This window comes from Entelurus aequoreus, linkage group LG17 (genome assembly GCF_033978785.1).
Source record: "Entelurus aequoreus isolate RoL-2023_Sb linkage group LG17, RoL_Eaeq_v1.1, whole genome shotgun sequence".
NCBI lineage: Eukaryota > Metazoa > Chordata > Actinopteri > Syngnathiformes > Syngnathidae > Entelurus > Entelurus aequoreus.
Genome location: NC_084747.1, coordinates 12,164,013 through 12,189,526, shown reverse-complemented (window position 1 = coordinate 12,189,526; position 25,514 = coordinate 12,164,013). Strand labels below are relative to the sequence as shown.

General features: G+C 40.1%; 1 protein-coding gene and 13 non-coding genes across 15 annotated transcripts; 13 read left to right on the top strand and 1 right to left on the bottom strand.

Annotated features, from left to right (window-relative positions):
• Window positions 1-1,436: 1,436 nt before the first annotated feature.
• On the bottom strand, window positions 1,437-18,319 carry LOC133632379 (zinc finger protein OZF-like). Of its 2 annotated transcripts, none has more exons than XM_062024769.1 (3): window positions 18,003-18,319; window positions 6,531-6,899; window positions 1,437-6,362 (listed from the first exon to the last, which is right to left on the bottom strand). In XM_062024769.1, exons 1-3 carry the CDS (start codon window positions 18,112-18,114, stop codon window positions 5,062-5,064), a joined length of 1,782 nt encoding a protein of 593 aa, XP_061880753.1. In that variant the 5' UTR covers window positions 18,115-18,319; the 3' UTR covers window positions 1,437-5,061. The 2 variants fall into 2 exon arrangements, with proteins under 2 accessions (XP_061880753.1, XP_061880754.1); XM_062024770.1 differs by having other exon boundaries at window positions 6,588-6,899.
• A 157-nt stretch (window positions 18,320-18,476) lies between these two features.
• Window positions 18,477-18,549, top strand: trnak-cuu (transfer RNA lysine (anticodon CUU)). Its single transcript has one exon. It is a non-coding gene; the product is annotated as a tRNA-Lys (tRNA).
• A 467-nt stretch (window positions 18,550-19,016) lies between these two features.
• Window positions 19,017-19,089, top strand: trnak-cuu (transfer RNA lysine (anticodon CUU)). The gene has a single exon. It is a non-coding gene; the product is annotated as a tRNA-Lys (tRNA).
• Window positions 19,090-19,394: 305 nt separating this feature from the next.
• On the top strand, window positions 19,395-19,467 carry trnak-cuu (transfer RNA lysine (anticodon CUU)). The gene has a single exon. It is a non-coding gene; the product is annotated as a tRNA-Lys (tRNA).
• Window positions 19,468-19,779: 312 nt separating this feature from the next.
• On the top strand, window positions 19,780-19,852 carry trnak-cuu (transfer RNA lysine (anticodon CUU)). The gene has a single exon. It is a non-coding gene; the product is annotated as a tRNA-Lys (tRNA).
• Window positions 19,853-20,155: 303 nt separating this feature from the next.
• trnak-cuu (transfer RNA lysine (anticodon CUU)) lies at window positions 20,156-20,228 on the top strand. The gene has a single exon. It is a non-coding gene; the product is annotated as a tRNA-Lys (tRNA).
• A 469-nt stretch (window positions 20,229-20,697) lies between these two features.
• Window positions 20,698-20,770, top strand: trnak-cuu (transfer RNA lysine (anticodon CUU)). Its single transcript has one exon. It is a non-coding gene; the product is annotated as a tRNA-Lys (tRNA).
• A 1,114-nt stretch (window positions 20,771-21,884) lies between these two features.
• trnak-cuu (transfer RNA lysine (anticodon CUU)) lies at window positions 21,885-21,957 on the top strand. Its single transcript has one exon. It is a non-coding gene; the product is annotated as a tRNA-Lys (tRNA).
• A 469-nt stretch (window positions 21,958-22,426) lies between these two features.
• On the top strand, window positions 22,427-22,499 carry trnak-cuu (transfer RNA lysine (anticodon CUU)). Its single transcript has one exon. It is a non-coding gene; the product is annotated as a tRNA-Lys (tRNA).
• A 312-nt stretch (window positions 22,500-22,811) lies between these two features.
• trnak-cuu (transfer RNA lysine (anticodon CUU)) lies at window positions 22,812-22,884 on the top strand. The gene has a single exon. It is a non-coding gene; the product is annotated as a tRNA-Lys (tRNA).
• An 838-nt stretch (window positions 22,885-23,722) lies between these two features.
• trnak-cuu (transfer RNA lysine (anticodon CUU)) lies at window positions 23,723-23,795 on the top strand. The gene has a single exon. It is a non-coding gene; the product is annotated as a tRNA-Lys (tRNA).
• Window positions 23,796-24,107: 312 nt separating this feature from the next.
• Window positions 24,108-24,180, top strand: trnak-cuu (transfer RNA lysine (anticodon CUU)). The gene has a single exon. It is a non-coding gene; the product is annotated as a tRNA-Lys (tRNA).
• Window positions 24,181-24,484: 304 nt separating this feature from the next.
• Window positions 24,485-24,557, top strand: trnak-cuu (transfer RNA lysine (anticodon CUU)). Its single transcript has one exon. It is a non-coding gene; the product is annotated as a tRNA-Lys (tRNA).
• Window positions 24,558-24,861: 304 nt separating this feature from the next.
• On the top strand, window positions 24,862-24,934 carry trnak-cuu (transfer RNA lysine (anticodon CUU)). The gene has a single exon. It is a non-coding gene; the product is annotated as a tRNA-Lys (tRNA).
• The last annotated feature ends 580 nt before the right edge of the window (window positions 24,935-25,514 follow it).

Here is a 25,514-nt window from a genome sequence, read left to right as displayed (position 1 = left end):
TGGGGTCACCCAAACAATTTTGTGGAATAGCCTTCATTTCTAAGAACAACAATAAACTGTCGAGTTTCAGATGAAAGTTCTATTTTTCTGGCCATTTTGAGCGTTTAATTGACCCCACAAATGTGATGCTCCAGAAACTCAATCTGCTCAAAGGAAGGTCCGTTTTGTAGCTTCTGTAACGAGCTAAACTGTTTTCAGATGTGTGAACATGATTGCACAAGGGTTTTCTAATCATCAATTAGCCTTCTGAGCCAATGAGCAAACACATTGTACCATTAGAACACTGGAGTGATAGTTGCTGGCAATGGGCCTCTATACACCTATGTAGATATTGCACCAAAAACCAGACATTTGCAGCTAGAATAGTCATTTACCACATTAGCAATGTATAGAGTGTATTTATTTAAAGTTATCTTCATTGAAAAGTACAGTGCTTTTCCTTCAAAAATAAGGACATTTCAATGTGACCCCAAACTTTTGAACGGTAGTGTACGTAAAAGTAAATATGAAGATCCATACAACAGGAAGTGAACCTATGTGACCAAACAAATTCCATAAAATGGTAAAAAATAACACACTCAAGTGATAAAAATATGGTCACGATGCGCATAGTTGCGGTAGTTATGACCCCAAGATGCAGAGACATTGCGTTCGTTGTCCATAACATTCACAACGTCTGCCCTGAACAGTGAAAATGGGATTCATCCATGAAGAGAACACCCGCCCAACGTGCCAGATGCCATCGAATGTGAGCATTTGCCCACTCAAGTCAGTTATGACGACAAACTGCTGTGAGGTCGAGACCCTGATGAGCATGCAGATGAGCTTCCCTGGTTTCTCAGTTTGTGCAGGAATTATTTGGTAATGCAAACCACTTGTTGCAGCAGCTGTCCGGGTGGCTGGTCCCAGACAATAATGGAGGTGCACCTGCTGAATGTGGAGGTCCTCGGCTGGTGTGGTTACACGTGGTCTGCGGTTGTGAGGCCGGTTAGATGTATAAATGAACAGGTGGAAAGCTTTAGAACCTTGTGTTCAACTTTTGAAAAATAGGAGCAAAAACAAAAGTGTTGCGTTTATGTTTTTGTTCAGTGTAGCTGGTGGAGGCTGTCGAGTATAGCAAATTCATGAGTGTCAGTCTTTTTACTTCCCAGCCAGTCTTATTGATGGGCATTCGGATCCACAAGAACAATTATTTCAAACTTTGAGTGGGATTCTTATGTATATGCTCAACATTTCCATTGCCATTTTTATTTACCGTAATTTCCGGACTATAAGCCGCACCTGACTATAAGCCGCACCAGCTAAATTTAGGGGAACATACAGATTGCTCCATATATAAGCCGCACCCGACTATAAGCCGCAGGGTTTTGATGTGTAATTACCGTAGTATATAGGGGTTCCTGCTACCACGGAGGGGATTGTCGGGACAGAGATGACTGTTTGGGAACGCAAAGCGTCCCATTTATTAACAATAAATCTTTCAATCATTCAATCAAACTTTCACATCTTTGACATGGCGAACAGCATTCGTGCAGAGTACAAATAATACAACGGTGCAAAGTAATACAAAGTGCTCACCTGTACGTTATCAAAATAACCAGCCTACCGGTATATGAAAAGTCAGTCTTTAATCATTGTGTCATCGTCTTCCTCCTGCGTACTAAAACCACCGAAATCCTCTTCGTCGGTGTTCAATCCAATCCAATCCACTTTATTTATATAGCACATTTACACAACAAGAATGTTTCCAAAGTGCTGCACAGCCATGTTAAAAACAATATTAAAAACAATATTAAAAACTATATTAAAAACAATATTAAAAACAATATTATGCTACACCAATGACTGAATAAAAACAAAGAATAAATGAATAGAAAACCAATACAGAGACAATATAAAAAATAAATATGATTAAAAACGATTGTGGTGTTGGAGAAGAACAGGCCGTAAATAAGCCGCACCCTTGTATAAGCCGCAGGGACCAGAACGAGGGGAAAAAGTAGCGGCTTATAGTCCGGAAATTACGGTATTCACTCAATATCAAATAAAAACAATCAATTGAACAATAAAAGAAACCATAAATGATAAGGAGCAGAAATAAGTATGCTCACCGAATATCTTCCCCTGAATCACACACATACTGTACATGAGTTATTGAACTCTCTCTCTATTAAGGCCATATTTCTATTTCATAGCATACAACAAAAAATCTATAACATCAGTTTACTCAAAAGAGTATGTTTTTTTTTTTAAATACAGAAAGAGATTAACGTTGTTTTGTTCCATAAACTAACACATTTGATTGTAATGCATCTTCTGTTTGAAAATTGGGTTTGTGGGTCCCCTGGTTCCATTTCCACTAATGAGTCCTACAGCTCTCTTCTGTAAAGGGAAGATTGGTTTTGCATGTTTTTCAGGCACAACCCCACACTTCAACATAGGCTGTCACACATGAAACTATCAGTGAATTATACGAAATACAGAATGCTTTTTGATTCAGCAACTCCTTCACCTTGTGTGAAATAAAAATGGGTTTAGATATTTTAACCTTTGTATCATTTATATGTGATTTCCATGACAAGTTGTCATCAATAATGACACCCATAAAACGTATTTGAATCTCAACTCCATCATATGAGGCATCCACACTTCTTTTACTACAAATCATAAACTTAGCATTCAAAGATCGCATATTAATATCAAACCATCTTTGAATTTTGATAAATTCCGTTTCAATGTCCTGAGTAAAACAAGGTTGTGTCATCCGCAAATAGAATACACCTAAACAGTTTGGAAACCATAGAAATATGATTGATATCATATATTTTGAGCAGTTTTTGTATGATCTAGGAACACTCCTTTCATGAATGACAAATGACAAATGTATGTAAATGCCTACATTTATGATGCTCTTCATGAATGACAGGTTCTTGTTTACGTAGTCGTTTCAAGTCCTATTTGGGCACCGCCGCCCAATTTGTTTTAATATTATTGTTTTTACTATCCTATTATCAACTTTAACTTTTGACATTTGTTTAGTCAAAATAGGACCGATGTACACAAAAAAATATTTAAATCATTTACTGTATCATTTTTGTCGTAAACATATTAGTCATATTTATTGCAATAGTTTGGAATTTTACGTTGTTCTTTTCATTTGTTAATTATGCCCCATGATTTTTTTGTATTATCTTTATTTTTTTTTAACAATTGACCATAATATTCATTTTCATGTATTCTCATAATCCACATTAATTTGTTTATATCTCTTTATGCCTCTTCTATATATTTTGTCTTTGACTATAAAAACATTCTTTAAAATGTTTATCCTATTCATCATCCTTTGTGCGTTAATTGACTTTTGCTTGCCATTGCCTCCATGTTTTATATTTTTACAGATCTTGTACAGACCAAACAAAATACTCATAAAGGAGTCATGTGAAGTCATCTTTGTACACTTCATCCCATTTTTGAATCTTTAAGTCTTTTCCCTCAAAGCCTTCAGGGCTTCTATTGATCTATTTCTGATGAATATCTGTGCTCTCATACTACATTGATTCCCATGAACAGAAAATACAGGGAGATGATGTAATATAATATTGAGTAACTAGATGAGGCAATTCCTGAAGGAATTGCGTGTGAATGATCCAATGCTGAAGTTGAACTGAAATCCTGGAATTTTTTTTTAGAATTGTTGAAGTAGAGCACACAATTCCCAAACAGGCTGAATATTTTGAAGTTGGAACAGTTTGAATCAGATGAAAAATGTGGGAATTGGGGAACTTTGAAAAATGTCCCATTGATTTCAATGGGAATTTCCAAACAATTTGGGAATTTCGTAAGAAGCGGGAATTTTTTTGACAATGGTAAATAACTTGAATGGTCTGAATGAGTTGAAACAGTTGGTGTTGAAAATGTTCAAATCGGCCGAGAAATGTTGAAGTAGTAAAATGTTAAATTGAGAAATGGAATTACGGAATTCCTGGAATTTTGGGAAAACTGGGAATTTGGGAAAACTTTATTTTTTGTCCTAATTAAGAGGAATGTTTTGACGGTAGAACGGTTGAAAAATGTGGGAGGAGTAGTTGCCAGAAAAAAGGGTGAAAATAGGGCTTTGGAAAACCATGAATTTTGGGAAATCCTGGAATTTTTTTTGAACTTGGAAAAATGGTAGTTTGAATTTCCAGAATGGTGTAATGTGTTGAAGGTGGAATGGTTTGAAAAATGTGGAAATGGTGAAAGTTTGAAAAATGGCCAATTCATTTTTTGAATGGGAAAAATGCCCCGGAAAACCTGGAATTCTAGGAAATCTGGGAATTTTTGGAAATTGTTAAGGAAAAGCCCGCAATTCCCGAATAGGCTGAACAGTTTGAAGTTGGAACAGTTTGAATTGGGTGAAAAATGTGGAAGGTAGAGCACGCCAAAATCTGGAGAAGAAAAAGTTGAAGTTCAATAATAAATAGATTCATTTTGGTGTAGAAAACCATATGCTCCAAAGCATTCACACAATAAAACAAGAGACAAAGTCTTTCATATCTTTTTTTGATGTACTGCAATGTTTAAATTTAAAATATTTTAAACCAAATATTACAATATTTTTGCATGATAATCTAATCTGTCTGAGAATAGGCTACTCTAATTACACACATTTTTAAAATAAATTACACAAAGTATATATCTTGGGGGTAATCAGAGTCACCCACCTCTTGTAAAGTTTAGTGTATCATTGCAGCGGCTACCTTTTTGTGTGTGCGTACGACGTTGTCTGTTAAACGTATACCTTTTTATTAGTAGGAAATCTACACAAGTCTTAATATATGACGTCCCAAGTGTGTCACGTCTGAAGGGGTAACCAAGCATCATCTATTTTAAATATTCAGGAAAGTTATATACACAGAAGACATGGGGTCATGAGGAGATACGACTAAGCTCCAAATAATCCCAATTTGTACAAAAGTCTCCGATATTTATGAAAGAGGGTGAATTTATTTAGAGGAGGTCCTGGGTAGGGTGGATGTCGCCACATAAGAGCAACATACCACAAATTAAACAGCCGATTGGTTATTCTCCCGTGTGTGTTCTTTTATGTTTTACTGCGCGTGCGTTACTTTGGAATCTTTGGCCACACACTGAACATTTAAATGGTTTTTCGCCAGTGTGTGTTCTCATATGTTGGGTCACATAGCTGTTACGAGAAAAGCTTTTACTACAAACTGAACAACTAAATGGCCTCTCTCCTGTGTGTGTTCTCATATGTCGAGTGAAGCTGTTCTTTTGGGTGTAGCTTTTACCACAAACTGAACAATTAAATGGCTTCTCTCCTGTGTGTGTTCTCATGTGTCGAGTGAAACTGCTATTTTGAGTAAAGCTTTTACCGCAAACTGAACACATAAACGGTTTATCTGCTGTGTGTGTTCTTATGTGTTGAGTCAAATTGCTCTTTTGAGAAAATATTTTACCACAAACTGAACAATTGAATGGTTTTTGTCCTGTGTGTGTCAGTATGTGTTGAGTCACATGGCACTTTTTAGAAAAGCTTTTACCACAAACTGAACAGTTAAAAGGTTTTTCTCCTGTGTGTCTTTTCATGTGTTCATTTAAATGGGCCTCTATGGAAAAGCTTTTACCACAAACTGAGCAGTTAAATGATTTCCCTCCTGCATGCATTCTCATGTGTCGAATGAAACTGATCTTTTGAGTAAAGCGTTTACCACAAACTAAACACTTAAATGGTTTATCTGCTGTGTGTGTTCTTAGGTGTTGAGTCAAATTGCTCTTTTGAGAAAAGATTTTACCACAAACTGAACAATTAAATGGTTTTTCTCCTGTGTGTATTCTCACGTGTTGCGTCAAATGGCCCTTTATCATAAAGCTTTTACCACATACTGAACAGTTAAATGGTTTTTCTCCTGTGTGTTTTCTCATGTGTTGAGTCAAATTGTACTTTTTAGTGAAACTTTTAGCACAAATCGAGCATCTCAAACACGTTTTACCTCTTTTTTTGGAGCTTTCAGAGTGTTTGTTGTCAGTGTCAGTCCTCAAATCACCTTCACAGTCTGTATCGCTGCTCAAAGTTACTTCAACTTCGTCTTCAGCCTCACTATCTGATAGTGGAGTTAAGAGGTTGTGTAGTTGTGGTTTCTCTTCATCATCTTCAGTCTTCACAGAGACAACAGTCAATGGCAACTTAGTGAGATCAGCCTTGTCCGGTTCGAAAAGAGACTCTCCCTCCTGAGTGATCCAGAGTTCCTCCTCTTCCTTTTTAATGTGGAGTGACTGTGGAGTCTCTTGCTTCAGAGTGGAGCTCCCCCCGTGCGACTGAGGAGAAAGTTCTTCCCGATGACCAATCAGCTGCTGGACGTCTACGGGACACAAACAACACAAACTTAAGCTCAGAAATGATCCATGAGATGTTTCTTCTTGAACTCACTACACATGTTCTCGTGTGTGTGTAATTATGTTTTTTGGGCAAATGGCTCTTTTTAGTAAAGCCTTTAGCACAAACTGAGCAGTCCAAAAAATTGTTTTACCTCTCTTCTTTTTAGAGCATTCAGAGTGTTTGTTGTCAGTGTGAGTCCTCATATCACCTTCACAGTCTGTATCGCTGCTGAAAGGTTTTTTAACCCCGTCTTCAGCCTCACTATCTAATAGTGAAGCTACACGGTTGTCTACTTGTGGTTTCTCTTCATCATCTTCAGTCTTCACAGAGACAACAGTCCGTGCAAATTTGGTGAGATCAGCCTCCTGTGGTCCTAGAAGACACTCTCCCGCCTGAGTGATCCAGAGTTTCTCCTCTTCTTTCTTAACGTGGGGTGGCTGTAGAGTCTCCTGATTCAAAATTGAGCTCTGACCCAACTGACTGGGACGTTTTTCTGGATGACCAATCAGCTGCTGGACGTCTGCAGGACACAAACAACACAAACACACTTCAGCTCAGACAGTGGTCTGTTAAGTGGTCTGGGGTCTATGCAGGTTATTGGTCTGCCGCTTAGCTTCTGGACAGACACCAGATCCAATCTGTGCTGTGTTCAACAGGTGAAATAATCCCTCAGGCCACCAGGCAGTGGTTTCATCATCGCCACTGGTACTCTGCGTTTTGTAGGTTTTACCGGTTCCACTGTTAAAATATTTTCCCACTTAAAAGTGTCCATAAACTAACATGGATTTTGCCCAATAACAAAGACAAAAACCAGACTGACCACATCATGACAAATGGTACCTCGAGACGGTCACTCCTTGACATCAAGTCGAAGAGGGGAACTGATGTCAGCAGCAACCACTATCTGGTCGTTGCATCAGTTAGAGCAGGGGTCACCAACGCGGTGCCCGCGGGCACCAGGTAGCCCGTAAGGACCAGATGAGTCGCCCGCTGGCCTGTTCTAAAAATAGCTCAAATAGCAGCACTTACCAGTGAGCTGCCTCTATTTTTTTAAATTGTATTTATTTACTAGCAAGCTGGTCTCACTTTGCCTGACATTTTTAATTCTAAGAGAGACAAAACTCAAATTGAATTTGAAAATCCAAGAAAATATTTTAAAGACTTGGTCTTCACTTGTTTAAATACATTCATTAATTGTTTTACTTTGCTTCTTATAACTTTCAGAAAGACAATTTTAGAGAAAAAATACAACCCTAAAAATGATTTTAGGATTTTTAAACACATATACCTTTTTACCTTTTAATTCCTTCCTCTTCTTTCCTGACAATTTAAATCAATGTTCAAGTAAATTTATTTTTTTTATTGTAAAGAATAATAAATAAATTTTAATTTAATTCTTCATTTTAGCTTCTGTTTTTTCGACGAAGAAGATTTGTGAAATATTTCTTCAAACTTATTATGATTAAAATTCCAAAAAATTATTCTGGCAAATCTACAAAATCTGTAGAATCAAATTTAAATCTTATTTCAAAGTCTTTTGAATTTCTTTTAAAATTTTTGTTCTGGAAAATCTAGAAGAAATAATGATTTGTCTTTGTTAGAAATATAGCTTGGTCCAATTTGTTATCTATTCTAACAAAGTGTAGATTTGATTTTAACCTATTTAAAACATGTCATCAAAATTCTAAAATTAATCTTAATCAGGAAAATTTACTTATGATGTTCCATAAATTAATTTTTTTAATTTTTTCAAAAAGATTCAAATTAGCTTGTTTTTCTCTTCTTTTTTTCGGTTGACTTTTGAATTTTAAAGTCGAAATTGAAGATAAACTATGTTTCAAAATTTAATTGTCATTTTTTCGTGTTTTCTCCTCTTTTAAACCGTTCAATTAAGAGTAAATATCATTAATTATTAATAATAACAGAGTTAAAGGTAAATTGAGCAAATTGGTTATTTCTGGCAATTTATTTAATGATAATGTTTGTACTTGTATAGCGCTTTTCTACCCCTTTTTAAGGAACCCAAAGCGCTTTGACAGTATTTCCACTTTCACCCATTCACACACACATTCACACACTGATGGTGGGAGTTGCCATGCAAGGCGCTATCCAGGACCCATCAGGAGCAAGGGTGAAGTGTCTTGCCCAAGGACACAACGGACGTGACTAGGATGGTAGAAGGTGGGGATTGAACCAGTAACCCTCAGATTGCTGGCACGGCCCCTCTCCCAACTTCGCCACGCCGTCCCCATTTAAGTGTGTATCAAACTGGTAGCCCTTCGCATTAATCAGTACCCAAGAAGTAGCTCTTGGTTTCAAAAAGGTTGGTGACCCCTGAGTTAGAGTGAAGCTATGGAAAGCAGGTATCAAGAAACAGAAGGAGACCAGTTTGATGTTGCAAAACTAAAAGACCCTAAGGTTAGAAAATAGTTTGTACTGCAACTGAAGAAAAGGTTTCAAGCTTTGGCAGATCTTGATGAATCTCAAGAAATGCAGGATATGTGGGACAGGACCAAGACCACAGTAATTCAGACAAGTGAAGCATGCCTGCGTCGCAAAGTAAATGAAAATAAGGAATGGCTATCAGCAGAAGTGAAAAGAGATAAAGAAACCTGTCATTACCAAGAAGCTAACAAGTCAGTAAAGAAAAAGGCAAGAACAGATAAATGATGATGATTATTGTCTCTCAAGTGTGATACGTCATCATCCAGGGACGCTCACTTTTGTGCAACCTGGGAGCAGCCAGGCGTCATGTTTTGGTGTTTTTTGTGTGAATTGTTTGTCCATTTTAACCCGTTTTTTTAATCACTTAGAACTTGTGTGGAACTGCGACAATGGACAGCAGGCAACGTAATTCCGCCCATTCCCCACTCGCTACTGAGCAAAATAACCTGGCAACGACAGAACAAATATCGCACAGAAAGTGCCGGAGAAAGAGAGGCAAGAAAGCAGGTGTCCAACGCAGACTGGGGAAATGTGGGCTGGACAACTGACTTTGGCTTCCTCTGCTACAGACTATCCTTCTCTCTAATGTTCAATACATCCGGAATAAAATGGACAAATTACAAGTTTACGCAAGGTGTAAGCGTGATTTTGGAGACACATGTTTGTTGAGTCTCATACCCCCGATCCAAACATTATCATTAAGCAGGAGCATGCCAGTAAGCTTTTGAAATGAGTCAAAATAAGGAAGACCCCTGGTCCAGACCTTATTTGTGGGCGCACTCTCCAATATTGTGCTGACCAACTTTGTAGCACTTACCGTATATTACCAAATAGTAGCCTGGGCGTTTATTTCACAAAATCGATTTTGGAGACAGGCGTTTAAAAGAAGCAGGCGGTTATTTGCACAAGGCTTTTATTTATTTTTGCACCAGCCTGCACCAGGCCATTATTTGGTTACAATGGTTACTGTCCAGTATTTTTTTTTGCGTACAAAAAACTTTAAATGTAAAAGCTATTGTAAATATACAAACAAAAAAACAAGAGATCAACATGAGGTAGGCTATCAAAAGACAAGAGATCAACATGAGGTAGGCTATCAAAAGACAAGAGATCAACAAGGCCTCAACATGGCAGTAGTGCAACAATTGTCAAATAAAATACCAATACTAAAAATAAATTAACTTTTTAAATAAAGCAGCCTACCGGGGAAAATAAAATTATGGTACCAATTACTCAAGTATAAAACCCACGATCAAAACAGAACAATAATACTGTCACTTAAATAAAATAAAGGCTACAGTACTCCAAGTTTTAAATAAAGCAGCATACAGGAAAAATAAAAGTATGGTACCAAGTACTCTATAAAACCATCAAAACAATAATACTGCAGCAAACACAACCCCAGTAGCATTTTAATCTAAATTATGCAAATAACAGCCCATGGGCGGCTATTTGGACATAGGCGGTTATTAGGAAGAGGCGGTTAATTCATAAAATGGGGTCAGACCCCGGGCGGCTATTAGGACATGGCCGTTTATTTTCCCAAGGGCGTTTATTTGGTAATATACGGTATTTCAAATGTCACTGAACTGGAACCAGATTCCTGGCATGGTGAAATCTTCTTCTGTGACTCCCATCCCCAACACATCTAAATGTAAACAACTTATTGATTTCAGACCAGTTGCATTAACATGATTATCATGAACATCTTTGAGAAAAATTGTTAAAGGCCTGGTCATGTCTTCTATAGAGGGAAGCTCTTTATACTCAACCACCTCTACAAGCCCATGCCAGGCTGCTATTTGCTCATTTTTCTTCAGTATTTAATACAATGCAGCTACAATGTTTTGTGTCTAAATTTGAACGGTCTCACCAGCTTGTATTATGGATTTAACACTTTTTAACTGGCAGAGAGCAGAGAGTCTCTGTAAATGGCTGTCTCTCTGACTCTGCACTTACCTGAACACACACCACGTTATTAACTTGCTTAACTTCGATAGAGATCTGCCTGTGCAATGTTTTCAAATGTTTTATTATGTTTTTAAAATGTTTTATTAGTGTTTGTTGTCTTAAGAGTATTTTATGTAGGTTGTTTTAAAAGCACTGAGCTGGATTGCTCTTCAATTTCGTTGTTTCCATGCAATGACAATAAAAGTATTCTGATTCTGAAACCATCTCCACAGGTTCACCTCAAGGCTGTTGAGCAATGTATGGATATTGCCGCAGTAGAGCACTAAAACAAAGCTGAGACTATACAAGAGTGCTGTCCTCTCCCTCTTGCTGTATGGAGCTGGAGAATGACGGAAAAAGACCTCAATAAACTGTCAGTCTTCCATACAAAGAGCCTCAGAAAGATTCTTCCGATTTTCTTGCTTTGCAAAATCAACATCATGAAGACCTACTCACTTGAAAACAAGAGGACAGGGGAACCTTTGTCCTGATAAAAACGAAATAAATGGATTGGGCCTATTCTCAAAAAGGATGATCTGAATATCAGCTCTTTACTGAACACCTGAAGGGAGGAGAGAAGAAGGGACGACACTAGACAACCTGGCGCAGAACAGTAGAGAGAGAGTTGAAGGACCTAAATCACAAATGGGATACTATTCAGAAACTGGCCCAGGACCGACAGAAGTGAAGGACATTCGTTGCTGCCCTGAATGCCAATGGAGGCATAACGGTCAGTGAGTGAAGTAGCGAGGTGGAACTTTAGAAAGCGGGCTGTGCTGTCGAACGCTGATTCGTTGAACACAGTCGAGGCGTTCCTAAAACGTTGTCTTCAAAACTTCAGCCGCCATTAGAGTATGCAGGACAACTTGTTTAATTCTTATGTCTTGTGTATTTCTACAATAAAACGAAATAAACTTTCGATTTGCAGGAACTTTTGTGGTGCATCTCTGTGCTGTAGAACGCTGATTAGAACACGCTTGCATTGTTTTTTACCCAACTGTAGTGTTTACACTAGTAGGCAGTTTAATGTTTATCATTTGTTACAAAGTTAATTTTGAAGTGGATGGACTCTTTGAAACTTATCTACAGAGGATTATTCAGTATTTGGCCGGACGTCAAAGCGGCAACTCCATCTGTTCACTGGAATCAGCAATCTCGTTCTTTGAGGATTAAATGTGATATAGAGGAGGAAGTAAACGAGTGGAACAAAGGTCAATCACATCAAATATTCACTATTTACTTTGTTACATGAGGTAACAGTAGTCAGAAACACACAATTTATGTTACTAGACTGAATGAAGACCATCTTCATATGACATCCATGTGTTAGGTGGGATGGGTATGGCGAGGGCTGATGAGGCCAATCCGTTCCCTGGAGACTCTTGGACAGTAGAGTCCAGTGGCAGCTTGTGGTGGAGGATTGCTGATGACACAAGACTTGCGTGATGCGCGCTTGAACTTGGCAGTTTTGATGCGCTGTGCCTCGTACGCTGCTGCTCCTTCCCTGATGGCCTCTTGCCACGCTTGACCATCCTGTGAGAGTCTTCCAGGAGTAGTGATCAATGCCAACGTCTTTCAGGGAGGCTCTAAGGATGTCCTTAAACCACTTTTATTGGCCACCTTGGAAGTGTGCACCAGTCTGCAGATCTCCATACAGAACACGCTTGGGAAGGCACTAATCAGACATTCTTGCGACGTGTCCTGGCCAACAAAGTTCAGACTGAGGAAGCAGGGCGAAGACATTGGGCATGCAGGGTCTGTTTAAGGATCACTGTATTGGAAAATTTGTCCTGCCATTTCACTCTGAGCAACGTGCGAAGGCAGTTTAAATGAGAGCGGTTAAGCTTTTTAGCGTGCCTTTGGTCTATAAGTCCAGGTCTCCCATGTAGGACGTGATGACAGTAGCTCTGTAGGCGGGCAATTTTGTTTATGAGGCTTATCCCTTTGCTTTCCCATTCGGTAGACAAGGTATGTTCTGGTAAACTGTAAGTGGGTTTGATATAATAACTGCATATGATTCAAATCAAGGGTAAATGTACTAATTGAGAGGTAATATTTAAACGGGCCCCCGAGCCTCTCAATGGGAGTCAAAAAGGCTAAAAGCCCCTGATGTAGACCATAGGCGCCGATCCACGAGTACCCACGTGGGATTGATGGCAAATTCTTTCTCACCACCAAGCAAAAACCGCGCATGCACAGGCCCCTTCTACACTAAGCCGGCTAAGGTTATCCAGGGTAAATCCCACCTAACCTTGTCCTTGTCCACACACACACACACACACAATACTCGTTTAAGACCCCCTGCACCCCTTCGTCAGCCGGCGCAACGCGACCTAGTATGCATGTGCGGAAAATGTGCACGCCATAGTGTACCTCCAGTGTTGCTTTGTGAGCAAGTTCTTAGATTTAACTTATCTGAACAATATCCAGTGTTGTGGTATTTCAATTAAATTGTATCCAGTGAGCTGTGGGGCCCTATTGTAATGAATCACACCTGAGCCACCATAAATTAATCAAATCTTTAATAAATACGTGACCTAGACGTTGAGTCCGCGACATACATGGCGGACAATAACTGATAGTCTGCTTTGCAAGTCCAAACACATTCGCTGTTTTCTGTAGTCTTCCCTCGGCGGCCAGGTAATACAAAGCGCATGCTACTTTTTTTAATCACATCCACGGGAGCCCGCATTCTCGTTGACGCTCCTTCGACAAATGGACAAAGTTTTTCGCTAAGTAGAATCACAGCTGACCTGGACATTCTAAAGTTCTCTCGCCCTTTGAGAAGTGTTGTATCCCAAATAGCTGCAATCGCTTTCTCTTAAGGTATTCCACAAGCGTCTGTACATGTAGAAGAAGGAGAAACACGGACCTGTCTGGATGACTCGCCTCCATATTTCCAGTGGTTAGCTCCGAGTTACAAAACCGCTTTATCATGAAGCTGGCTGTGGCGCGTTCTTTCTGACGTCACTTCTTCTCCGAACTCAGTTTGTAAACGATCAATGAGTCCATACAAAGCTAAGAGTCTGAGATTCAAGAAATACACGGCGCAGTTACCCGTGTAGAAAATTGTCCAAGGAGGGGGACCTTAAACGATAGTTTAGTGTGGCTGAAACGGGGCTTGGGCTAAATAATTATTAGTTTAAGGGGTTATCCGGCTTAGTGTAGACTAGTGATGGGTCCGGCAACACCGATGCATCAGCGCATGCGTGGAGCTCATAGAGCAAAACCCTGTGTCGGTGCGAGTACCGCTTTTACCAGTACTATGAAATGCCCTCCCGGTAACAGTTAGAGATGCTACCTCAGTAGAAGCATTTAAGTCCCATCTTAAAACTCATTTGTATACTCTAGCCTTTAAATAGACACCCTTTTTTAGACCAGTCGATCTGCTTTTTTTTTCTTTTCTCTTCTGCCCCCCCTCCCTTGTGGAGGGGGAGTTACAATGGTCCGGTGGCCATGGATGAAGTGCTGGCTGTCCAGAGTCGGGACCCGGGGTGGACCGCTCGCCTGTGTGTCGGTTGGGGACATCTCTGCGCTGCTGACCCGTCTCCGCTCGGGATGGTCTCCTGTTGGCCCCACTATGGACTGGGCTCTCACTAGTATGTTGGATCCACTATGGCAGGGGTGTCAAAGTCAAATGGACGGAGGGCCAAATAAAAAATTTAGCTACAAGCCGAGGGCCGGACTGTTCGAATGTTCATTGAAAAATTTTTAAATGACGCATATAGTCTAGTGAACCTAATTGAACCTACTGAAAACCTAACAAATATATTCCAATATGATCAGATAAATAAAGCAATATTTTCTTATGGCTCTGTCAGTAATCTTTAATTTTCAACAGACACAAAAGACAAATTTCCTTTATATAAAAATCCCCATAACATGAACATTAAATGAAAGAAACCGGTATTCAAGGCACCATCAGTAGCCTATATTTTCTATTTTAGCAAAAGTGGGCTAAATTTACTTCAAAGAAAAAAACAATAATAGCAATTTTCTATCATCCACTCAACTTAAATATTTTTAAAATATAATTAAATTGAAATACAATAAAATAAAGTGCAAAAATCTATAAATCAAAAACAACACTTTGTTTAAGGAGAAGTAACATGCAGTGAAAACAAATATTAAACTTTAACTTTTAAACTTGAATTGAGTAAAAACTCTAAATATGTGATTGCACAGTAATGTTCACATTAAACCCCCCTCCTCCCTCCGTGGGAGGGAGGCGAGTTGGGTGCCCGAAACCCCCCGCTGGTTTCGGCCCGCCCCTTGGCGCGCGTGGCACGGCGGGCTCCGCGACCCGACGGCTGGCCCTCGTGGCTTGACGGCGGGCGCGTCCCGACGGGCCGCGCGTAGGGGTCAAACGCAGAAGTCTCAGGGCCTCGTGGTGAGGGGGTGGCCTGCGGGTTTCGGCCCGCTTGACCCCCCCGCTCCGCTTGGCGCGCGCGGCACATGACGGGTTCCGCCACCGACGCTCGGGCTGCAGCCCGACGGTGGTGCGGGCCCGGCGGTGACGCGCGGTTTGGGGAAACAAAGCAGAAGTCTCAGGGCCTCGGGGCCGGGTTTCGGCCCGCCCCCTTGGCGCGCGTGGCACGGCGGGCTCCGCGACTGATGGCCGGGCTGCAGCCCTTCGGCCGGCAGGCGCGTCCCGGCGGGCCGCTCGCCCCCTTTCGGAACCTTGGACCGGCATCCGCTTGGTGCGTGTAAAAGATCTGCGGTCTGCGGGCCGGTTCTAATAATAAATCAAGATCATCCCAAGGGCCGTAAAAAACCTTCTCGCGGGCCGGATATGGCCCGCGGGCCTTGACTCTGACATATGTGCACTATGGACTGGACTCTCACTATTATGTTGGATCCACTATGGACTGGGCTCTCACTATTATGTTGGATCCACTATGGACTGGACTCTCACAATATTATGTCAGACCCACTCGACATCTATTGCTTTCGGTCTCCCCTAGAGGGGGGGCGGGGGGTTACCCACATATGCGGTCCTCTCCAAGGTTTCTCATAGTCATTCACATCGACGTCCCACTGGGGTGAGTTTTTCCTTGCCCTTATGTGGGCTCTGTACCAAGGATGTCGTTGTGGCTTGTGCAGCCCTTTGAGACACTTGTGATTTAGGGCTATATAAATAAACATTGTTTGATTGATTGAATGATTTTAGAAAGTCACGTGACCGATCATGAGCTGTTTCGGTCACGTGACCGATACGCAAACTGTGTCGCACTGACGCCTCCTCTGTGCCCTGTGAGCGGGTCTTTTCAACAGCCGGAGAAATAATAACTAAGAGAAATCGTCTAAAATGTAATACGTTGCAAAAACTGTTTTTTTTAAATAAAAATGTGTAAAAAAAAAATTAAAAAAAATCCCAGTCCACAAGCATCCTCATTCACAACACGTTCTCTTAGATTTCCATGTTATGATACATGTTCACATTATTTATTGACTGTATCTAAAAAAGATAAAATCATATTTCTATTTAAATGAAGATATTAAATAATCCTAAATAAAATACAATGACTCGGTTTATATTATTGTATATAGTAGGTCCTAAAATCAGTGTCAGTTGAGTCGGTCCATAGGTTGCCTGTAGGGATTTTTAATGTCCAGTAGATGTCAGTATTTAGTGACACAGTATCGACACAGTATCAATACAGTTTTGCAATGTGTTGAAACGCTTCATGACACCTCATCAACCCATCCCTAGTGTAGACATAGCCTCAGAAGAGTAGGGTCAGATTTACCGCCCGTCCGAGTACCCACTGGCAGAAATGTATATCTGCGCCTATGAAGTAGACCAGGGGTGTCCAAAGTGCGGCACGGGGGCCATTTGTGGCCCGCAGGTCATTTTTTAACGGCCCCATAGCACATTTTAAAAATACGATTGGAAAAAAAATTAAAAACATAATAAGTGGTATAATAGAGCAAACAGGTGAAATGTAACAATACAATGTTGCAATGTTTACTCTAATAACACAAAGCTGCCATGCAGGCTGTTTCTTTAAAAAAAAAAAAAAAAAAGAATCAAAATCAATGTTATTATGAATTATTGACCTATTCGAGGCTCCAAATACGTCACATTAAATATTCCACTTTGGGATATTTTTGGGGAAAATGTTGCACATTTTGTGTTTGCCATATAAAAAACTGAGCTGTTTTTTTTTTAAAGAAGGGCCTAAAACAAACAAACAAAAAACAGAAACAACAGTAAAACTTATAATTGACGAATAGATCTGAAGTTGGTCTCGAGATTATTGTGTTAAAAGTAAAAAAAATAATTATAATTTAACACTTAAATGAGTAGGACCCTTTTGGATCCCCAATAATTTTAGTGTGATTTGTTTTTAAGTGTCATTGCTCAAAAAATAATAATGAATTAAAATCAATGGTGTTATGAGTTATTGACCTTTTTAAGGCTCCAATTATTGTATAATCTCAAATATTCCACTTAAAAATTTTATTGAGTGAAAATATTGCATATTTTGTTTTTTCCATTAAAAAAAACGGGTTTTCTTTGACAAAAAGAGCATACAACTTATATATTTCAAAACGTAATATTGACAGATAGATCTAATGTTGATCTAGAGATTTAAAACCTGAATAATAATAAAAATAATAATACTGAATAATGACACATTTGAAATATTTTTTTGACCAAAACCCTTTGGGGTCCCCGGGATCAAGCCTGAGTGGAGGCCTAAATGTATATTTGGTATACATATATTGGATAGGTTTTTAAAATGAAAAATATCAAAATGGCCCCCGCTGGCTTTGATGTTTCAGTGTTCGGCCCTCAGTGGAAAAAGTTTGGACACCCCTGATGTAGACCACAAGTAAGTAGGGCTGCGCGGTATGACGGTCGACATTTGTGCTCGAGCGTCATACCATCAATGACGTCATCGCGCCTGCCTCTGTGTGAAAATGGCTGCAAGCACGGTCGTAGCAAAGAAGGGGGAGCTGGTCACAATAACAGCGCTTCATCCGTGATCTCTTTAAAACATTTTCTTTACACAAGCGCTTGTTTTGCTCTTCCACTTTCTTCATTTGACTTTTGCATTCTTTCATCTCCTCTGATGTGAACTCCACTGCCTTCTTCAAGCTAACAATCATGGCGGCTCTTTCTTTACATTCTTCAACTAAGTCGGCTAATATCTCACCAACGCTCTTTTCAAGGCTTGCCATAGCCTCCAAACTACGTTGTTGGAAACTTCAACTCACTCACCTTCATCTGCAGATTGTGTCTTATTATCCGTTGGTGATTTGCTGGGAGGTGATTCTCTTTCATGTTCTCTTTTACCGGACGTCGCCATCTTAGCATAGCAGTAGTCGTCCATCTTCTATCACGTCTTCAATCTTCACTCCATCGCTCCTAACTAAACTTCCATTTAGTGGGCTTTAGAAAAGACGAACCGTCGCCTTTATATCTTAGGTTTGAAACTTTTCTAATCTCCGGGAAGCCACAGCCACGCGGTCCGCCATCTTCGGTCTTTTCCCTTTTGCCACCGCTCGATCATGATGCGCATGCGCCAAAAGGCAGCCACTTCCGTTTCCTACTCAACAAAGTGACATCATGTCTTTATTTTTGAAATAACAAAAAATAACTTTCGTAAAAGAGGAAATAGAAGTTGCTGATTTTTGTCTTTTGTCTTTTCTCTTTGCCACAGTGCGATGAGGTTGCGCATGCGCCACAGGTTAGGCCCGGCTAGCTCAGTCGGTAGAGCATGAGACTCTTAATCTCAGGGTCGTGGGTTCGAGCCCCACGTTGGGCGATTGAATTTTACCATGAATTGATTAACTTGGACCCCGACTTAAACAAGTTGAAAAATGTATTTGGTGTTACCATTTAGTGGTCAATCGTACGGAATATGCTCTGTACTGTGTAATCTACTAATAAAGGTCTCTTTTGTTCAAAAAGCTACTTCCGTTTCCTACTTGACAGTTACGCCATGTCTTTATTTTGAAAAACAAATAAACAAAACTATCGTTAAAGAGGAAATATAAGTTGCTGATTTTTGTCTTTTGTCGTTTCTCTTTGCCACCGCTCGATCAGGTTGCACATGCGCCAAAAGTCAGCCACTTCCGTTTCCTACTCAACAAAGTGACATCGTGTCTTTATTTTGAAATAACAAAAAAATCTTTTCTAAGAGAGGAAATAGAAGTTGCTGATTTTTGTCTTTTGTCTTTGTCTTTTCTCTTTGCCACCGCTCGATGAGGTTGCGCATGCGCCATAAGTCAGGCCCGGCTAGCTCAGTCGGTAGAGCATGAGACTCTTAATCTCAGGGTCGTGGGTTCGAGCCCCACGTTGGGCGATTGAATTTTACCATGAATTGATTAACGTGGACCCCGACTTAAACAAGTTGAAAAATGTATTTGGTGTTACCATTTAGTGGTCAATCGTACGGAATATGCTCTGTACTGTGTAATCTACTAATAAAGGTCTCTTTTGTTCAAAAAGCTACTTCCGTTTCCTACTTGACAGTTACGCCATGTCTTTATTTTGAAAAACAAATAAACAAAACTATCGTTAAAGAGGAAATATAAGTTGCTGATTTTTGTGTTTTGTCGTTTCTCTTTTGCCACCGCTCGATGAGGTCGCGCATGCGCCAGGAGTCAGGCCCGGCTAGCTCAGTCGGTAGAGCATGAGACTCTTAATCTCAGGGTCGTGGGTTCGAGCCCCACGTTGGGCGATTGAATTTTACCATGAAATGATTAACGTGGACCCCGACTTAAACAAGTTGAAAAACTTATTCGGGTGTTACCATTTAGTGGTCAATTGTACGGAATATGTACTATACTGTGTAATCTACTAATAAAGGTCTCTTTTATTCAAAAAGCTACTTCCGTTTCCTACTTGACAGTTACGTCATGTCTTTATTTTGAAAAACAAATAAACAAAACTATCGTTAAAGAGGAAATATAAGTTGCTGATTTTTGTCTTTTGTCTTTTGTCTTTTCTCTTTGCCACCGCTCGATTAGGTTGCGCATGCGCCACAAGTCAGGCCCGGCTAGCTCAGTCGGTAGAGCATGAGACTCTTAATCTCAGGGTCGTGGGTTCGAGCCCCACGTTGGGCGATTGAATTTTACCATGAATTGATTAACGTGGACCCCGACTTAAACAAGTTGAAAAATGTATTTGGTGTTACCATTTAGTGGTCAATCGTACGGAATATCTTCTGTACTGTGTAATCTACTAATAAAGGTCTCTTTCAATCAAAAAGCTACTTCCGTTTCCTACTTGACAGTTACGTCATGTCTTTATTTTGAAAAACAAATACACAAAACTATCGTTAAAGAGGAAATATAAGTTGCTGATTTTTGCCTTTGTCGTTTCTCTTTGCCACCGCTCGATGAGGTTGCGCATTGGCCAGAAGTCAGGCCCGGCTAGCTCAGTCGGTAGAGCATGAGACTCTTAATCTCAGGGTCGTGGGTTCGAGCCCCACGTTGGGCGATTGAATTTTACCATGAATTGATTAACGTGGACCCCGACTTAAACAAGTTGAAAAACTTATTCGGGTGTTACCATTTACTGGTCAATTGTACGGAATATGTACTGTTCTGTGTAATCTACTAATAAAGGTCTCTTTCAATCAAAAAGCTACTTCCGTTTCCTACTTGACAGTTACGTCATGTCTTCATTTTGAAAAACAAATAAACAAAACTATCGTTAAAGAGGAAATATAAGTTGCTGATTTTTGTCTTTTGTCGTTTCTCTTTTGCCACCGCTCGATCAGGTTGCGCATGCGCCAAAAGTCAGCCACTTCCGTTTCCTACTCAACAAAGTGACATCGTGTCTTTATTTTGAAATAACAAAAAAAACTTTTGTAAGAGAGGAAATAGAAGTTGCTGATTTTTGTCGTTTGTCTTTGTCTTTTCTCTTTGCCACCGCACGATGATGTTGCGCATGCGCCACAAGTCAGGCCCGGCTAGCTCAGTCGGTAGAGCATGAGACTCTTAATCTCAGGGTCGTGGGTTCGAGCCCCACGTTGGGCGATTGAATTTTACCATGAATTGATTAACGTGGACCCCGACTTAAACAAGTTGAAAAATGTATTGGCTGTTACCACTGGTTTGAACGTAACTTAGATATTGGGTTTCACTATGTAAAGCGCTTTGAGTCACTTGAGAAAAAGCGCTATATAAATGTAATTCACTTCACTTCACTTCACCATTTAGTGGTCAATCGTACGGAATATGTACTGTACTGTGTAATCTACTAATACAGGTCTCTTTTATTCAAAAAGCTACTTCCGTTTCCTACTTGACAGTTACGTCATGTCTTTATTTTGAAAAACAAATAAACAAAACTATCGTTAAAGAGGAAATATAAGTTGCTGATTTTTGTCTTTTGTCGTTTCTCTTTGCCACCGCTCGATCAGGTTGCGCATGCGCCAGAAGTCAGCCACTTCCGTTTCCTACTCAACAAAGTGACATCGTGTCTTTATTTTGAAATAACAAAAAAAACTTTTGTAAGAGAGGAAATAGAAGTTGCTGATTTTTGTCGTATGACTTTGTCTTTTCTCTTTGCCACCGCACGATGATGTTGCGCATGCGCCACAAGTCAGGCTCGGCTAGCTCAGTCGGTAGAGCATGAGACTCTTAATCTCAGGGTCGTGGGTTCGAGCCCCACGTTGGGCGATTGAATTTTACCATGAATTGATTAACGTGGACCCCGACTTAAACAAGTTGAAAAATGTATTTGGTGTTACCATTTAGTGGTCAATCGTACGGAATATGCTCTGTACTGTGTAATCTACTAATAAAGGTCTCTTTTGTTCAAAAAGCTACTTCCGTTTCCTACTTGACAGTTACGTCATGTCTTTATTTTGAAAAACAAATAAACAAAACTATCGTTAAAGAGGAAATAGAAGTTGCTGATTTTTGTCTTTTGTCGTTTCTCTTTTGCCACCGCTCGATGAGGTTGCGCATGCGCCAAAAGTCAGCCACTTCCGTTTCCTACTCAACAAAGTGACATCGTGTCTTTATTTTGAAATAACAAAAAAAACTTTTGTAAGAGAGGAAATAGAAGTTGCTGATTTTTGTCGTTTGTCTTTTCTCTTTTCTCTTTGCCACAGCTCGATCAGGTTGCGCATGCGCCACAAGTCAGGCCCGGCTAGCTCAGTCGGTAGAGCATGAGACTCTTAATCTCAGGGTCGTGGGTTCGAGCCCCACGTTGGGCGATTGGATTTTACCATGAATTGATTAACGTGGACCCTGACTTAAACAAGTTGAAAAATGTATTGGGTGTTACCATTTAGTGGTCAATCGTACGGAATATGTACTGTACTGTGTAATCTACTAATAAAGGTCTCTTTTATTCAAAAAGCTACTTCCGTTTCCTACTTGACAGTTACGTCATGTCTTTATTTTGAAAAACAAATAAACAAAACTATCGTTAAAGAGGAAATATAAGTTGCTGATTTTTGTCTTTTGTCGTTTCTCTTTGCCACCGCTCGATGAGGTTGCGCATGCGCCAAAAGTCAGCCACTTCCGTTTCCTACTCAACAAAGTGACATTGTGTCTTTATTTTGAAATAACAAAAAAAAACTTTTGTAAGAGAGGAAATAGAAGTTGCTGATTTTTGTCTTTTGTCTTTTGTCTTTTCTCTTTGCCACCGCTCGATGAGGTTGCGCATGCGCCACAAGTCAGGCCCGGCTAGCTCAGTCGGTAGAGCATGAGACTCTTAATCTCAGGGTCGTGGGTTCGAGCCCCACGTTGGGCGATTGAATTTTACCATGAATTGATTAACGTGGACCCCGACTTAAACAAGTTGAAAAACTTATTAGGCTGTTACAATTTACTGGTCAATTGTACGGAATATGTACTGTACTGTGTAATCTACAAATAAAGGTCTCTTTTATTCAAAAAGCTACTTCCGTTTCCTACTTGACAGTTACGTCATGTCTTTATTTTGAAAAACAAATAAACAAAACTATCGTTAAAGAGGAAATATAAGTTGCTGATTTTTGTCTTTTGTCTTTTGTCTTTTCTCTTTGCCACAGCTCGATGATGTTGCGCATGCGCCACAAGTCAGGCCCGGCTAGCTCAGTCGGTAGAGCATGAGACTCTTAATCTCAGGGTCGTGGGTTCGAGCCCCACGTTGGGCGATTGAATTTTACCATGAATTGATTAACTTGGACCCCGACTTAAACAAGTTGAAAAATGTATTGGGTGTTACCATTTAGTGGTCAATCGTACGGAATATGTTCTGTACTGTGTAATCTACTAATAAAGGTCTCTTTTGTTCAAAAAGCTACTTCCGTTTCCTACTTGACAGTTACACCATGTCTTTATTTTGAAAAACAAATAAACAAAACTATCGTTAAAGAGGAAGTATAAGTTCCTGATTTTTGTCTTTTGTCGTTTCTCTTTTGCCACCGCTCGATGAGGTTGCGCATGCGCCAAAAGTCAGCCACTTCCGTTTCCTACTCAACAAAGTGACATCGTGTCTTTATTTTGAAATAACAAAAAAAACTTTTGTAAGAGAGGAAATAGAAGTTGCTGATTTTTGTCGTTTGTCTTTGTCGTTTCTCTTTGCCACCGCTCGATTAGGTTGCGCATGCGCCACAGGTCAGGCCCGGCTAGCTCATTCGGTAGAGCATGAGACTCTTAATCTCAGGGTCGTGGGTTCCGCGATTAAATCTTACCATGAATTGATTAACGTGGACCCCGACTTAAACAAGTTGAAAAATGTATTGGGTGTTACCATTTAGTGGTCAATCGTACGGAATATGTACTGTACTGTGTAATCTACTAATAAAGGTCTCTTTTATTCAAAAAGCTACTTCCGTTTCCTACTTGACAGTTACGCCATGTCTTTATTTTGAAAAACAAATAAACAAAACTATCGTTAAAGAGGAAATATAAGTTGCTGATTTTTGTCTTTTGTTTTTTGTCTTTTCTCTTTCCACCGCTCGATGATGTTGCGCATGCGCCAGAAGTCAGGCCCGGCTAGCTCAGTCGGTAGAGCATGAGACTCTTAATCTCAGGGTCGTGGGTTCGAGCCCCACGTTGGGCGCTTGAATTTTACCATGAATTGATTAACGTGGACCCCGACTTAAACAAGTTGAAAAACTTATTCGGGTGTTACCATTTACTGGTCAATTGTACGGAATATGTACTGTACTGTGTAATCTACTAATAAAGGTCTCTTTCAATCAAAAAGCTACTTCCGTTTCCTACTTGACAGTTACGTCATGTCTTTATTTTGAAAAACAAATAAACAAAACTATCGTTAAAGAGGAAATAGAAGTTGCTGATTTTTGTCTTTTGTCTTTTGTCTTTTCTCTTTGCCACCGCTCGATGAGGTTGCGCATGCGCTACAAGACAGGCCCGGCTAGCTCAGTCGGTAGAGCATGAGACTCTTAATCTCAGGGTCGTGGGTTCGAGCCCCACGTTGGGCGATTGAATTTTACCATGAATTGATTAACGTGGACCCCGACTTAAACAAGTTGAAAAACTTATTCGGGTGTTACCATTTACTGGTCAATTGTACGGAATATGTACTGTACTGTGTAATCTACTAATAAAGGTCTCTTTCAATCAAAAAGCTACTTCCGTTTCCTACTTGACAGTTACGTCATGTCTTTATTTTGAAAAACAAATAAACAAAACTATCGTTAAAGAGGAAATAGAAGTTGCTGATTTTTGTCTTTGTCTTTTCTCTTTTCTACCGCTCGATGAGGTTGCGCATGTACCACAAGTCAGGCCCGGCTAGCTCAGTCGGTAGAGCATGAGACTCTTAATCTCAGGGTCGTGGGTTCGAGCCCCACGTTGGGCGATTGAATTTTACCATGAATTGATTAACGTGGACCCCGACTTAAACAAGTTGAAAAATGTATTGGGTGTTACCATTTAGTGGTCAATCGCACGGAATATGTACTGTACTGTGTAATCTACTAATAAAGGTCTCTTTCAATCAAAAAGCTACTTCCGTTTCCTACTTGACAGTTACGTCATGTCTTTATTTTGAAAAACAAATAAACAAAACTATCGTTAAAGAGCAAATATAAGTTGCTGATTTTTGTCTTTTGTCGTTTCTCTTTCCCACCGCTCGATGAGGTTGCGCATGTGCAAGAAGTCAGGCCCGGCTAGCTCAGTCGGTAGAGCATGAGACTCTTATTCTCAGGGTCGTGGGTTCGAGCCCCACGTTGGGCGCTTGAAATTTTACCATGAATTGATTAACGTGGACCCCGACTCAAATCGGCACGCTTTCCTTTTGTTTTAGTTCCTGTCTTTGGTCCTGTGTAGGATTAATTACTTAATAAATATGTTCCTACCTTTAAGTTCTGTCCGGAATATTCTGTTTGCTGTATGCTGTGGACTGCCTGTTTCTTGAATGCTGTGAGCTATTCCCTGGATCCTGACTCCTGTCCCTGTTTGCTGTTTCCTGGTTTCTGGTTCGTGTTTTCCTTGGTTTTTTTTTTTACATTAAAACCATGTTTTCTTGTACCAAGCCTGTCATCTCTGCATCTTGGGGTTCGTCACCACCACTCCATGACACAGTGAAGCATGTTTAATACAAACATTGGGATTTCTATCAATTAGGTGTCATGTTAGTCCTCCTACAGAAACCATATTAAAACGAAAAAAAAATGTTTTCCCTCATCAAAAAGCTCCAGGGAGCCATTAGGGCAGCACTAAAGAGCCGCATGTGGCTCTAGAGCCGCAGGTTGCTGACCACCGCATTAAGGTTATGTTGTGGAGCTACAAAATCCACCCCAGTGGCAGCATTACA